At 40.5% G+C, this 16272-nt stretch overlaps 1 protein-coding gene across 20 annotated transcripts in view; it reads left to right on the top strand.

Annotated features, from left to right (window-relative positions):
• Positions 1–5813, top strand: part of FN1 (fibronectin 1) — a 75644-nt gene extending 69831 nt beyond the window's left edge. For all 20 annotated transcript variants that reach the window (XM_015110925.3, XM_015110923.3, XM_028831089.2 and 17 more), the window contains 4 exons: positions 935–1060; positions 1581–1687; positions 4608–4718; positions 5051–5813. In XM_015110925.3, coding sequence (XP_014966411.1) covers positions 935–1060; positions 1581–1687; positions 4608–4718; positions 5051–5122 — 416 coding nt within the window. In that variant the 3' untranslated portion in view covers positions 5123–5813. The remainder of the gene's footprint in view (positions 1–934; positions 1061–1580; positions 1688–4607; positions 4719–5050) is intronic.
• The last annotated feature ends 10459 nt before the right edge of the window (positions 5814–16272 follow it).

Here is a 16272-nt window from a genome sequence, read left to right as displayed (position 1 = left end):
CTGTGACTTTTAGATATTCCACAGAACCAGTCTTATTTGATGTGGATAATAACCAATAATTTAGCATTTTGTTTGTTTTTGTTTTGTTTTATCCAGGTTCTTTTTTTTTTTTACTCTTCCCACGTACCTGAAACAGGTGGTGGCATGTAGAGATCAGCTGATCCTTGTTTTATGGTTAATTGAACTATTTCATATCCAGGGTTTCTGCAAATCCAAAAGTGATTTTTCATCTAGGATCTATTCCTAACAGTCTACTCCAATCCCACTTTAGTTTTCCACAATTTTAAATCTTAATAGTGAGAATTCAAATGAAAGTCATTTCATTTGACTATTCTTATGTCATGATTGTGGCAGAATAAATTGGATCTTAAAATGTCCTAGAAAATGGTAAATGATAAAGAAATAATATTTTAAAAGTCAACCAAAGAAATGGCCCATTGGACAGGCATGGTGGCTCACACCTGTAATCGCAGCACTTTGGGAGGCTGAGGTGGGTGGATCACCTGAGCTCAGGAGTTTGAGACCAGCCTACCCAACATGGTGAAACCCCATCTCTACTAAAAATACAAAAAAAAAAAAAAAAAAAAAATAGCATGGTGGGGAGTGCCTGTAATCCTAGCTATTCGGGAGGCTGAGGCAGGAGAATTGCATGAACCCAGGAGATGGAGGTTGCAGAGAGCCGAGATTGCACCACTTCATTACAGCCTGGGTGACAGAGCAAGACTTTGTCTCAAAAATATATATATATATATATAAATTAAATAAATAAAAATAATCAAATAAAATGGCCCATTATAGGGGTTTTTATCTTTAACTTGCTGTTTCTTCCAGATCGTGCTTCTGAAGACCCTGTGACATGTCCCAGTTCACCCACTGTCTTGTGAGTCAGAATATACAAATAACTTTTTGGTCCTGACTTTCCCCACCCCTACAGGATGGTGCCATGACAATGGTGTGAACTACAAGATTGGAGAGAAGTGGGACCGTCAGGGAGAAAATGGCCAGATGATGAGCTGCACGTGTCTTGGGAATGGAAAAGGAGAATTCAAGTGTGACCCTCGTACGTCATCACAGATCATTTTTAGTTGCCTTATTAAGCGTTCCCACTTTCATTATCAGGCTGTAACTCTCATTCACAGAAATGATCGGAGACTTTAGGTCTCCTTTAAGAGTGAACAGTGGGTTTCTTAGTCTTTTGATTTGGGAAAGTGAAGACAAGCTTCAAAAATGAGTCATGATTTAATGTTATTACAGGACACTTTAGCACTTTTCCAACATGAGTATTTTGACCATTATCTGCAGTAAAATGCTAGAAAGCAGCTTTATTAGTCTGTAGATTCAACTTGTAAAATATGATTTCCATCTTCCCATTGGAGCCTTTCCAGTATATTAAGTGTAATTTTTGGAAATGCCACCCTAAGATCTGTATAGTAGTACTTCTCTTATGGATGATTCACATAAATATGTGGAATTTGCACTGTGATGATACAAATTTAGGACAGAAATAGAACCCACCCCTAGATCAAGTCTGCAGTATTATTCTCAGCTTACACGTGCATCTGTCTTGTGTCTACATGCAGATGAGGCAACGTGTTATGATGATGGGAAGACGTACCACGTAGGAGAACAGTGGCAGAAGGAATATCTCGGTGCCATTTGCTCCTGCACATGCTTTGGAGGCCAGCGGGTAAGACCAGATGTGCCAGGCTCCCTACAAGCTAGCTAAGATAAAGGGTGGGCTCCTGCGAGGATGTGTCGTACACACAGGAGGGGCAGAGACCCTTCGGAAGTATTAAAATACCATGTTTCTTGCTGGCATACAGCTGCTGACACAGCGCTCTAGAGTAGCTCTATGTCTACCTTACATGCCATTCATTCTTTCTAGTAATAGTAATTTCTACTATTACTATTTCTAGTAATAGTAATTTCTAGTATTAGAAAGAATGAATGGCAGGAATTACTATTTCTAGTAATAGAAAGAATGAATGGCATGTAGAGTACCAAAAACATGAGTCCTGAGTCATTCTTAATAGCAATACCTGTCATTTATACTATGCTAGAATCATTTTCCTAAGCTCCCTGGCATCTCAGAGATATCATTTACACTGAAAAAAAGTGAAGCAGAGATACTAGTCAAATTAATTAGTGGTGAGCAGAATGTGTTTCATTTCAGCCAGTTCTCCCCATCCTGGGCAGCCTGAGACCATCCCCTCCCCTGCTACTCTCAGGCTGCTTCTATTTTTCAGCAACTAAAGTGTTAAGTGCAGTGTAGCTCTAGGCCTCCAGCTCCATTCTGATGGACTGGTGTCCCCATGGCAACGTTGTTAAATATTTTGAATAATATCTCAGATGTAAGAAAATGCCACTCTTTCACCCTCTCTCTTGATTCAGAACAGATCCGTGTTACAGGTCTAGCACTGTGCTAAGTAATACAGGAAAAACAGAGGAAATGGGAAATGGTCTTGGCTCTTAATGATATAGTTGAAGATGTTAAATTAGCATACATTTCGAAGTCAAGCTAATTAAGTTCTAAGTGGATCTGACAAATACAGTTCTGGGTAGGCTGGAATTAGCAAGAAAGAGAAGCATGAACTGACTGAAGTTTACGATGCCTAAGGTTTAGTTGAGAAGGTAGAAAGCAGAGAGACAGAAAGCACACCCCCTGGGATCGAAAGGAGCTGGCCCAGGTGGGCTTTGGTGAGCCAACCCTCTGCCTGCTGTCTTCTGGTAAGAAATTAGATGGGAAGAAGTGGCTTATGGAGGGCCTTGGCAGCCCATTGTTTAAACCAGTACTTCTCAACCATTTCTAAAATATGCCCAGTATAACAAAAAATAATATGCCTTTCTCTAATATGATTTGAAATTTCAAAACAAAATGACGCGTAACTCAAATAAAAGCAATGGAACGTGACAGCTCTTTGTTTTCAGTGAAGACGTGCCCTCCCAGCAACTCCCCAAATCCTGGTAGGTGAGGGGCGTGCTTCACACTCGAGGGTGAGACTCACTGGTTAATGCATTTGGCATTAACCAATTACAGGTATCCAAGATGCAAAGAAACATGATGGAAAATAGTCTTTGGGAAAATTAATCTTTAGGAAAATTAATCTGGCAGCAAGGGCGTTCAGGGGCCTGTCTTGACCCCACCAGGGGCAGCCCATGGAAACTACTCTGATCTTGTTTCACCCCCAGTGATTACATGGGGAGGGAGGTGCTCCCAATTCTGGAGGAGAATTGGAGATTGGAATTTAGATTGAATTCAGTATCTCTCTCTGTCTCTCTCTCTCTCTCTCCCATTAACACTTATAACGACTGTGATCGTATGATCTTAGAATTCAGTCACTCTGGTTTTAAAAATGTGTGATGGAGAGTGAATTTGCTGGGAAGTTGATCTTGGTCTCACTTCAGCATCTTCTCATTATTTATGCACATGAAACCTTTCATGTGTGAGGCTTATTCCATTCTCAAGTAAAGTGCTAAATGAAACATAAGACAGGAGTGGAAACGGTTACTTTCTCATATGAAAGGAAGATTCAATGACTCTGTAAGGAGGCAGTCACTGGTATTGTGTTAGGTATTAAGGGGCATATGTGCTTACACAGAGAAATATGTCCAAAATATTTAAATTCTAATATAAAAAAGAAAGTGATTGTATTATTTAGGGCTGCATTTTAGTTGTAAGAAAAAAAGTCCAACTCAAGTTAAGCAAAAATGGTCCACAGAATGGAAAAGTCCCAGGACCCACCGGCTTCAGGGGCTGCTCCAGCAATGGCGCCCGGAGTCCCTCTTGCTCCTCGTGCCTTCCCATGCACTGGCGCCATGCTTCAGAGGGGTCTCTGCAGATGGTGTCATTGATGACTGACCTCCGTGAGCTCCAGTTTTACCCCCTCCCAGCTTAAGAACAGTAGTAAAAGAGAACATGTATGTCCTCCCATTTCCAGCAAAAACCTCAGGGAGGAGCCTCACTGGCTCAGCTTGGTCCCGTTTCCATCTCCCATGCCATCTCTGGCCGGACGAAAGGCTACCATGTCTCTGCCTAGGGAAGTTTAGGAAGGGAGTGGCAAAGTGGTGCATTAGAAAGAACATGGCCGGGGTCACCCCACCTCCTAGGCAGCAGCCCCAACTCCACCAGTGGTCCACTGTATGACTGCCCTGCTCCCTCTAAGCAAAGTCACTCCTCTCCTCTGGGTCTTTGTTTCCTTACCTATAAAATGACAATGTTTGTTCATGTGATCTCAAGTCCCTTTTAAAATCGCTACGATTCTATGAAAACCTTTTCCATCATCTAGTGCAGAGAACTTGTTGAGGAAGTTGGGATTGGAATGAGCCTCAGCAGATGGGTAAGGTTTGAATAGGAGGAGAAGAGAGGACATTTCAGGGGAAAAGAAACAACACAGAGAGACAGATACAGGTATAAGATATGGTAATAAGCCAAAATGTATTCTAAGAATTATAAATGCATGAAATCATCATCAAAGTTTCCTTAGTGATTAACTGCTTATATTTGGCCAGTGCATAAGCTGTGAAATTTTTCTTTAACTCAAACACTAAATTACGATGTCCTCAGGTTATCATAAACCCCATTTGACTTCATGCCTCTACTCTCTCAGGGCTGGCGCTGTGACAACTGCCGCAGACCTGGGGGTGAACCCAGTCCCGAAGGCACTACTGGTCAGTCCTACAACCAGTATTCTCAGAGATACCATCAAAGAACAAACACTGTAAGTGCATTGGCGCCACGAGTGTGTTCCCTCATACTAGACAGTCCTTTCTACAGGTATCTTCCTTCAGAATGAACCAAATATTTTAATTTTTTAAAAAAACCCATGAATGACTTAAGTGAAACACTGTGTTCTATAATACAGTTTAAGTTATCATTTATTTAACTCTTGAACATCTCCTATTGCCCAGTATGCTGCTAGGTTCTTGAAACTAGGAAGAAATATTATCCTATTTATAAGCAGCTGTCACGAGTCCCCACCTCCCCGCATTTTTTTTTTCTGTACACTTTACAGTATTTGCCACTAATTTTTTTTCCCTTCTCTTTTAACAGAATGTTAATTGCCCAATTGAGTGCTTCATGCCTTTAGATGTACAGGCTGACAGAGAAGATTCCCGAGAGTAAATCTTTCCAACCCAGAGGAACAAGCGTGTCTCTCTGCCAAGATCCATCTAAACTGGAGTGATGTTAGCAGACCCATCTTAGAGTTCTTGTTTCTTTCTTAAGCCCTTTGCTCTGGAGGAAGTGCTCCAGCTTCAGCTCAACTCACAGCTTCTCCAAGCATCACCCTGGGAGTGTCCGGAGAGTTTTCTCGTAAATGAGGGCTGCACATTGCCTGTTCTGCTTCAAAGTATTCAATACCGCTCAGTATTTTAAATGAAGTGATTCTAACTTGTGATTTGGTGTGGGATCAATAGGAAAGCATATGCAGCCAACCAAGATGCAACATGTATTGAAATGATATGACCAAAATTTTAAGTAGGAAAGTCACCCAAACACTTCTGCTTTCACTTAAGTGTCTGGCCCGCGATACTGTAGGAACAAGCATGACCTTGTTACTGTGATATTTTAAATATCCACAGTACTCACTTTTTCCAAATGATCCTAGTAATTGCCTAGAAATCTTTCTCTTACCTGTTATTTATCAATTTTTCCCAGTATTTTTATACGGAAAAAATTGTATTGAAAACACTTAGTATGCAGTTGATAAGAGGAATTTGGTATAACTATGGTTGGTGATTATTTTTTATACTGTATGTGCCAAAGCTTTACTACTGTGGAAAGACAACTGTTTTAATAAAAGATTTACATTCCACAACGTGAAGTTCATCTATTTGACATAAGACACTTTGCGGGGAAATAATTCTTGTCAATGTTCTTTTTCAATTCAGCAAACATTTGAAAATCTATGATGTGCAAGTCTCTCTAATTGTTGATTTCAGTACAAGATTTTCTAAGTCAGTTGCTACAAAAACGGATTCGTTTTTGTCACTTCCATCTCTGCACTAATGGAGACAGCCTTATACTTTCTGCTTTAATAAGTTTAAGTGAACCCAAATATTTATTAAAATTGCTAGTTTGCTCTTCAGAAGTATAATCGAAATAATCTTTAGTTACTCTTTTCTAACCATTATAATTCTTTCCTTCCTCCACCTTTCCTTCCTTTACTGAATAAACCTCTGTTCAAAGAGATTGCCTACAAGGAAAATAAAAATGACTAAGATATTAAAAGTATTTGAATAGTATAATATAGAGTTTTATCTTAGGGAAACCCCATAGTATGATAACCCCAATCTAACATGTCTTACTTTGGATCAGCTGACACTTTTGCATGGCTTGATAAACTCCCAGCCAAACAGTTTGTTTACTCCTGATCTGTAAAGGTCATTTCTTTTTCAATTTAACATTGAGGAAACAAACTTTGAGATTAAATTTAACATTCAGGCCAGGCGCAGTGGCTCACACCTGTAATCCCAGCACTTTGGGAGGCTGAGGCAGGTGCATCACCTGAGGTCAGGAGTTTGAGAACAGCCTGGCCAACATGGTGAAACTCTGTCTCTATTTAAAATACAAATATTGCCAGGCGTGGTGGTGGGTGCCTTTGGTCCCAGCTACTCGGGAGCCTGAGGTAGGAGAATGGCTTGAACCCAGGAGGTGGAAGTTGCAGTGAGCCGAGATTGTGCCATTGAACTCCAGCATGGGGGACAGAGCAAGGCTCCATGTCAAAAAACACAAATAAATAAATAAATAAATGTGACATTCAGAATAGTAAATAGTGCCACTGCAAATAGTTAATTGTTAATTAGTAAAAAATTAGTAGTTCATAATAAACAAGACATGCAAAGCACTTTTTAAATACACTACTGTACAATGAAAGAAGGTATTTCAATAAATACCTGGCAAAGAATATTAAAACTAAATACAGAAAGATACTTCATGTTCATTTGAAAAAAAAAAAACTAACTCACATTTGAATTGATTTACAGTTTACAAAATGCTTTGACATTTAGCCATCTCATTTAGGAGAGGTTTTAGAGCTTAATTTTACAGGGAATGAAGCTCAGATGAGGGTTCCTTAGCAAAATACAGACCCAGACCCTGGACTTCTGTTTAACATTACTGATCTTTCAGCTTTATCAGCCCAGTAGTCACCAAGAGAGCTACTCTGTATGTTTTTTAGAAACCACAGAAAGTATAAAATAAAGGTGACAGTAAATGACTGTCTCACATATGTGGGTCATCACTGCACCCTGGAGAGAGAATGTTGTCTCAATACCAATCTATACACTGTGGGAAGGGACAACCCCCTGAGATACATGTGCTGCAGAAAGTAAGCTGGTGCCTCCATATTCACAGGTGAGCTGGTAAAGCAGGCCCTTCATCTGAATCTTGCTTAAAGGTCTTGATATCTAAAAATATAAGGAAAGAGCAGCTATGGTTTGAGACTGATGATGCTTCAAACCACTTGCCTAACTACAAACCTAAAAATATTTACCCTAAAATGCAGTGTAAGGGCTGGGAATGGTGGTTCACACCTGTAATCCCAGTACTCTGAGAGGCCGAGGTGGGAGGATTGCTTGAGCTCAGGAGCTCGAGGCCAGCCTGAGCAACATAGTGAGACCCCTGTCTCTACAAAAATAAAAATAAAAAATTAGCCAGGCATGGTGGCAACATGCCTGTGGTCCCCATAAGTTGGGAGGCTGAGACAGGAGAATCATTTGAACCCAGGAGGCGGAGGTTGCAGTGAGCCAAGATTGTGCTATTGCACTCCAGCCTAGGCGACAGAGTGAGACTTCATCTCAAAATTAAAAATTAAAAAAATTGCAGTTTAAGTTGGACTGTATTAACTAAATGGATAGCAAGCCCCTTTACTTTTATGTTGAAATATAAAAAACCTCAAGTTTCCCACTTAAGGTCAGGAAAAATGCCACCCTTTCCAAAATGTCTGTTGGATTCTCCTTAAATTTATGAATTAAACGAATAGCAAATTAAACACATTTACATGGCCTTTTCTTTTAGCATCACAGTACAAGAATGGTAAAACTTTCGTACTATTTCTCAGCAAATAGTATAGTATAGAGTTTTGTCTTAGGGAAACCCCTATGATAACCCCAATCTAACGTGTCTTACTTTGTGTCAGCTGACACTTTTAGCATGGCTTGATAAGCTCCCAGCTAAACAGTTTGTTTACTCCTGATCTCAAACAGGAGAATCAACTATTTCCAGAGATGTTTTGCCGTTTTTATTGATTCAGGTTATTGCTTCCCCCGAGCATTATTTTAAGCAGGCAACATTGAAAAGGCATTGCTAAAAGAAAAATCTATTTTTAGGCAAGAAATTGACAATTCAAGAAAAATTAGGTAAAACTAGTAAATATTAATCAGACTTTAAAAAAGAAATATCGTTTTAAAGTTTTACATTGCCTTGCTACACTTGATTTGTAATAAAATGTATTATGTTTTATATTGTTTTCAGCTCTAATAACCTAAGTGAATTATGCAAATAAGTCTGTATAATAATATCGCTATACACCTGTAGGGCACCCTTTCTATGGAGGTGAATAAAGAAACGATCAGGGGGAAATTACAAGTACAGGAAATGACTTTTCTATTTAATTATATTTCCATTGAAACTTCTATTCCATTTCTAGTGGTATGAAACTCATTAAAGTGATTAAGAAACATCACATCAGCACATTTAAGTGCTGAAATTGCTTCCTATTTAGTAAGTTCCCATTTCTGTGGTAGGGAATGTGGCAGGTTACAATTAAAAAATCCCATTTTCGAAGGAGACAATTCAACTATTAAGAAAAGGAAAAAAAAAAGACCACTGTTGGGACTTCCCATGTTTGGAAACATTTAAAGATTACCATTAAGGCTGATAAAGCAGAAGAAACACAAAGATGACCTTGCAGAAACTAAAAGTTTTTTCAAGAATATATGGCACTTATACTTGAAATGCACATTGTTTTCATTATCACATCGTTTTACTCCATATCCTCATTAAAGATTCCATTTGAATTGCAAATAGAAACCTATATAAATTACAAATGAAGAAAATATGTAATAAAAGAGCAACAGAAATGGGGCTTCAGCTGAAAGTCCCAAATGGGAAATTCCTTTAACATTCCTCAGTAGAGTCAGGTATGCGATATTAAAGCGTGTTTTACATTTCCTTGAATTCCTTTTTACTTACTCTTTAGAGACATACAGGTTTTAACAATCTCAGGAGCCAAATTTACCTCTAAAATAGCTCGTGTGGGGCCCCCAAAGGACTGAAATTAGCATTGGTTGAAGCCGTACAAGGCAGCCAGCCCCGAGTGATGGACTGGGGCTGGCGTCAGCTGCCCTGAAGCTACCCACCACAGCAGGCTCCCTTAGGCAAAAATTCGTCAAAGGCCAAGGAGTCTCCCACTGAGCCCTTTGCAACTTGGTACTTTGTAAATGGCCATTTCATTCTAGAATGAAGCACTGCCTTTGCCAGAATGCTGGACAGGACTTTACAATGAAACCTGTCTATCTCTGTAATTCAGCTTCAGATGTAAGATGCTGGGCCAAGTGCTGGAAAGCTATTTTTGACTCAAAAATATATGGCAATGGTGGAGGAACTGGAACCCTCATTCATTGCTGGTGGAAATGTAAAACGGTGTGGCTGCTGTGGGAAACAGCCTGGCAGCTCTTCAAAATGTTAAACAGTCACCATACAACTTCACAGTTCCATTCCTAGACATATACTCAAGAGAACAGAAAACATATGTTCACACAAAAATTTGCACACAGATGTTCATAGCAGCATCACTCATAATAGCCAAAACATGGAAACAATCCAATGTCCATCGATCAACAAAATGTGGTATATCCATATAATGAAATAATTGACCATAAAAGGAATGTACACGCTACAACATAAACCTTCAAAATATTATGCTAAGTTGAAGCCAGACACAAAAGAGCACATATTGTGTGATCCCATTTATGCAAAATGTCCAGAATAGGCAAATCTATAGAAACAAAAGGTAGATTTCTGGTTGCCAGGGGCTGGGGCGAAGGGGAAATGGACAGTGATGGCTAAGACTTACCTTTTGGAGTGATGAAAACTTTATGGAACAGATAATGGTGATTGTTGCACAATTGTGTGAATATACTGAAAACCGCTGAACAATACACTTTGAAATGGTTAAGATGGTGAATTTTACATTATGTAAATCCTAAGAAATGCCACTTTAGTTGTAGAAAATCTAATTTTGCTCCTTCATGAGGAAGAGATGTGGGGTAAGAGTAGATGAAGGTTGAAAGAACTCAGAAACTTTGTGGCTACCAATTTGGAAACTGAAACAAACTTATCCATAAATAGACTTATTATTTTTCATAGTAATTTCCATAGGTTATCTTCCACTAGTTCCTATGCTTCCATATACACAAAAGCATTATGAGAAGAATAATTAGCATCTTTTTGAAACAGTATTTATCGTGACTCAGGTGGTATTTTAAGTGCCCGCAATATTTTATCTCATTTGCTCTTCAGAGCAACTCTAAGAGGTCAGTATTGTTCTCATCTCATTCTACAAATAGAAATTGAGGGAAAGGCAAAGTGAATCACTAAATATCACATAGTTTGTAAGTAGCAGAAGTGGGACTTGAACCTGATAGACTATGTGCTTTTAGCCAGAAGCTACTCAGCCTTTTGGAGGAGTGAATCCATCCCCATTTTACAGAAGAATCAAACTCCAAGATGGTTAAGCTATGTGCCCAAGATTGCCCACCTACTGACTGGCAAAACAAAGTAGTCATTGTCCTAAGAGGCACAAAGACAATTTCCTTGAGGGAAAGATGGAGTCGTGATCAAGGACAGGAATGTGGGGGCCTTCTAGCAAAATCTCCTTCTTGACCTGGTTGGTGGTGACACAGGTGTTTGCTTAAAAATTATACTTTAAATGGTACAAGTTTCATGCACTTTTCTATATGCAAACTTCATTACAATTTTTTTTAAAGATAAATTTGTGCCTGGCACAGTGCTTGGCAAAAATAAGGTATAAAAATGTCCAAGAATGGAAGGCACTGCGAGCTTAAAGGCCTGCAGGGTTCTGTGCTCTGAGGAAGGGACATAGGCTGGGCTTTATTTAGAAAGGTGGCCTGGAGAGAAGCAGGTGTCAAAGGGCAAGGCAATGGGAGGAAGAGTAGAGGATCCCTTTCATGGACTGCTTTTTCCCTATGCCCAGGGAATCCCCCAATAGAAATACACTTGGTATTGGTCAGGGCATTGTTACATCATGGATCTTCTTTCCTTCAGTACCATGGAAACAACAGACATAAGATCATTATGCATACCAGTGAAACTCCAGTCTTGACGTTTCAAATGATTGAATTGTACTAGACACATATGTTAATGGGGTTCCAGCTCCAGACCCTCCCAAAGTGCTCAACTTCTTTGGTTACTGGTTACGTCCACCAACATTAACTCGAGTACATATAAAGGAAAACACCACCTCACAGAGCAAAATATGAGGAACCCAGGAGTGAGCTTGTGTGTGAGGGGTGGCACTTTCGCTTAAGGCAGGACACCGCTTTTTTTCGCAAAACGCAGGGAAGTGAGACAGTAAAATGAGAAAGAAGCTGTTGACAGCCCTAAACTGAGTCGTTTTCTAGAGTGAAGAATGGTTGTTTTTGCTGCTTGGGTGCTCCTCCCCAGGGTTCTTTCAAACCTGTCCTTCCTGAACCCCTTGGGGCTGGCGAGGAGTGCATCAGTTGATCTGTCTCAAGCACGTGCTGCTGGGTAGCCGGTGTTAGGGAAAATGAGCTCACAGGCCAACATATCACAACACTTGAGTAAACAGATTTTAAAAGAACAGTAACATACTAGATTACAGATTCTAACAGAAGTAGAAATAGTCAAAGCTAGAAAGATGATACCAACAATTGGAAAAGAAAACCAGAAATATTTGAAGTGAAAAATATAACTCCTGAAATAAAGAGATCAATAGACAGGACACACAGCAGAATGGATACACTGTAAGAATTCATGAGTAAATTAGAAGACCAGACTAGGCCGGGCGCGGTGGCTCACGCCTGTAATCCCAGCACTTTGGGAGGCCGAGACGGGCGGATCACGAGGTCAGAAGATCGAGACCATCCTGGCTAACACGGTGAAACCCCGTCTCTACTAAAAAATACAAAAAACTAGCCGGGCGAGGTGGCGGGCGCCTATAGTCCCAGCTACTCGGGAGGCTGAGGCAGGAGAATGGCGTGAACACGGGAGGCGGAGCTTGCAGTGAGCTGAGATCCGGCCACCGCACTCCAGCCTGGGTGACAGAGCGAGACTCCGTCTCAAAAAAAAAAAGAAAAAAAAATAGAAGACCAGACTAAAGAAATCTGGAGGGACGAATAAAAGAAAATGAAATATAAAATATAAAAGAAAGGCTAAGAGATATAGAATTGCTTAGAAATACTAACATTTGGATAAAACACCACAGAGAGAAGAAATGGGAGAGGAAATATTAGCACAAATAACAGGAATAAGTTTCCTAGAATGAAAAACCCAGAGTGCCAACAAAGGGAAATACGCGTAACACCCACACCTAGACACATTATAGAAGCTTGAAAATACCCAGGAAAAAATTAAAGTTTCCTGAGAAAGCATGGTGGCTCACACCTGTAATCCCAGCACTTTGGGAGGCTGAGGCGGGTAAATCACCTGAAGTCAGGAGTTCAAGACCGGTATGGGCAACATGGTGAAACCCCCATCTCCACTAAAAACACAAAAATTGGCCGGTGTGGTGGTGCACACGCGTAGTCCCAGCTATTCGAGAGGCTGAGGCATGAAAACTGCTTCAACCACGGAGGCAGAGGCTGTGGTGAGCGGAGATCACACCACTGCACTCCAGCCTGCCATGGTCAACAGTGAATGACTCTGTCTCAAAAAAAAAGTTTCCTGAGAAGGAACAAGAACCAGATTGACATCAGATTTTAAATACAACAATGAATACAAGAAAAAACCGAACAGTGTTTTTAAAGTATTACAGAATTTAAAACTGAGAATTGTAAGCATAGCCAAAATGAATTCAAATATACAAGCATGATAAAAACATCCTTAGTTGGCCGGGTGCGGTGGCTCATGCCTATAATCCGAGCACTTTGAAAGGCCAAGGCAGGCAGATCACCTGAGGTCAGGAGTTCGAGACCAGCCTGGCTAACATTGTGAAACCCCATCTCTACTAAAAGTACAAAAATTAGCTGGGTGTGGTGGCGTGCACCTATAATCCCAGCTTCTTGAGAGGTTGGTGCAGGAGAATCGATTGAACCTGGGAGGTGGAGGTTGCACTGAGCCGAGAGCACACCATCGCACTCCACCCTGGGCCACATGAGTGAAAATCTGTCTCAAAAAAAAAAAAAAAAACCTTAGACATATAAGGTCTCGGAAGCTTCACCACACAGACACTGCACACAGTTAACACAAGAGGAGAAACTGTAGGCACTGCAATAGATACACGAAGTGAAGGTAAATAGAAACCTTAGTCTGGTCTTAAAAAAAAAGGCTAAGTGAAAATGTAACCTCAAGTCCAGGAATCAACAGGAGTTTGGAATGGGGTGGGGTAGGGGTGATGGGGGAGAAGAAAGGAATTAAAAGGGGGTCAAACTTTATAGGATAGTAAAAATAGACCTCAAATATTATCAGTAATTGAATACAAATGGGCTGAGTGTAAAGGGAAAGGTTGACAAAATGCATTAAAGAAAACTCAGAACCAAAATCAGTAATAACCTTAAACATGTGTCCATGTTTTTAGCCTCAAATATGTATGAAGTGAACATTTATAAATCTGCAGGAAGAAAATGGAAAACTCATCCTCATGGAGGGAAGTTTCAAAACCTTTTTCTAAATTCTCAATAAATCAAACTAAAAAAATTTACGTTAACTACAGCTATCAATGTGTAACAAAGGAGCAGAGGCACAAACTAAATGACATCACAGGAATGCAATGGCACAGTACAGTATGTGGGACACTATGGGATCAAAAATCTTCAGTCAATCGACTGCAAGAAAAAAATCTAAAAAGGAGAAACCAGTTGTTGAAGACACTTGAGATATGCCAATCAAATGCAATGGATGTACCAGGCTTGGGTAGCACAATCAAAAAACTGAAAAAAAAAAAAAAAATTAGCCATTGGGTGAGATCTAAAGGTGATTGGGTATTTAATATTCAAAACGACTTATCCTTTTAGTACGATACTTGAATGTGGTTATATACTTTTTTAAATAGGCCTTTTATTTTGTAAGAGTTTAATTTATTTTTTAATTTTTCTTGAGACGGAGTCTTGCTCTGTCGCCCAGGCTGAAGTGCAGTGGAGCGATCTCATCTCACTGCAAGCTCCGCCTCCCGGGTTCACAGTTCTCCTGCCTCAGCCTCGCAAGTAGCTGGGACTACAGGCGCGTGCCACCACACCTGGCTAATTTTTGTATTTCTTTTTTTCTTTTTCTTTGAGACGAAGTCTCGCTCTGTCATCCAGGCTGGAGTTCAGTGGCGCCATCTCAGCTCACTACTGCAAGCTCCGCCTGCCGGGTTCACGCCATTCTCCTGCCTCAGCCTCCCGAGTAGCTGGGACTACAGGCGCCCGCCACCACGCCTGGCTAATTTTTTTGTATTTTTTAGTAGAGATAGGATGTCACCATGTTAGCCAGGATGGTCTCGATCTCCTGACCTCGTGATCCGCCCACCTCGGCCTCCCAAAGTGCTGGGACCACAGGCGTGAGCCACCGCGCCTGGCCAATTTTTGTATCCTTAGTAGAGACGGGGTTTCACTATGTTGGCCAGGATGGTCTTGAACTCCTGACCTCAGGTGATCCGCCCACCTTGGCGTCCCAAAGTGCTGGGATTACAGGCGTGAGCCACCACGCCCAGCCTATTTTCTAAGTTTTATGTTTACAGAAAAAATTGTGAGGATACATCACACCTAATTTCCCCTATTATTAGTATTTCACATTAGCATAGTACATTTATTACAATGAGTGAACCAATATTGATACATATTAACTAACCACTTTAGGTTTTCTTAGTTTTTACCTAATGTCCTTTTTCTGTTCCAGTATGCTATCCAGGACACCACACTGTATTTAGTCATCACGTCTCCTTAGGCTCTTCTAAGCATGACAATTTCTCATGCTTCTCTTCTTTTTGATGATCTTGACAGTAGGAAGGTATTTTGTAAAGTCCTTCAGCTAGGTTATATCTGATGTTTTTCTCATGATTAAGCTGATAGTACAGGGTCTTTGAAAGAAGACCAAAAAGGTAAAGTGCCATTCTCCCATTTTGAGGTATTTCCTAGCAACATGACATTATCGATGTTGACCTTGATCATCTGGCTGAGAAAGTGTCAGTTTTCTCCACTGTAGTTACTATTTTATTCCCATTTCTATACTCTCCTCTTTGCAAGCAAGTCACTGTGTACAGGCCACACTTAAGGACTGGGAGTTATGCCCATCTTAAAGGTGGAATGTTGATGTAAATTACTTAGAATTCTTCTGCATGGGAGTTGTATGTTCTCCATTTATTTATTCTTCATTTGTGTGAAGAATACTACAAACACGAGCAACCACGTCCAGCTAATTAAAGTTTTCTTTTTTATTTTTAGAGATGAGGATGTTGCTATGTTGCCCAGGCTGGTCTTGAATGCCTGGCCTCAAGCGATCCTCTCAAAGTGCTAGGATTATAGACGGGAGACACAGTGCCCAGCCTGTTCCCATTATCATACCCTTAATGTTAACCTTTGGTCAAGCCAAAGAACCATCAAAAAGACAATGCACACTTAATTTATAAGCCAAAATCTGTATTAGCTATTCACTGCTACATAATTATCCCAGAACTTTGTGGCTTACGACAGCATGCATCTCTCTGTATCTGTGGGTCAGGAATTCAAGAGCTCTTTTGGGCAGTTCTGGCTCAGGTCTCTGAAGAGGTTGAAGCCAGATGTTGCCTGGGACTGGAGCTGGAGGATCCACCTCTGAGGTGGCTCACTCATATGGCTGGCAGCAAGTGTAAGCAAGATGGCTTCTCTCCTTGTGGAGGGCTGCTTAAATCTTACAACGTGGCCTTGGCTTATCCCAGAGGAAGTAATCCAAAAAAACAAGGTTAAAGTTGCAATGCATTAGGACCTAGCCTCAAAAGTCATATTTTTTCTGCAGTGTTTTACTGATCACACAAGTCAGCCTTGTTTCAATGTGGGCAGGTACTATGCAGGGGCTGGAAGACTAGCTGATGCAGAAATAAATTAGAAACATGACCA

This window comes from Macaca mulatta, chromosome 12 (genome assembly GCF_049350105.2).
Source record: "Macaca mulatta isolate MMU2019108-1 chromosome 12, T2T-MMU8v2.0, whole genome shotgun sequence".
In the NCBI taxonomy this organism is placed as follows: domain Eukaryota; kingdom Metazoa; phylum Chordata; class Mammalia; order Primates; family Cercopithecidae; genus Macaca; species Macaca mulatta.
The sequence above is the reverse complement of the archived record's forward strand: the minus strand, read 5'-3'. Positions and strand labels throughout refer to the sequence as shown.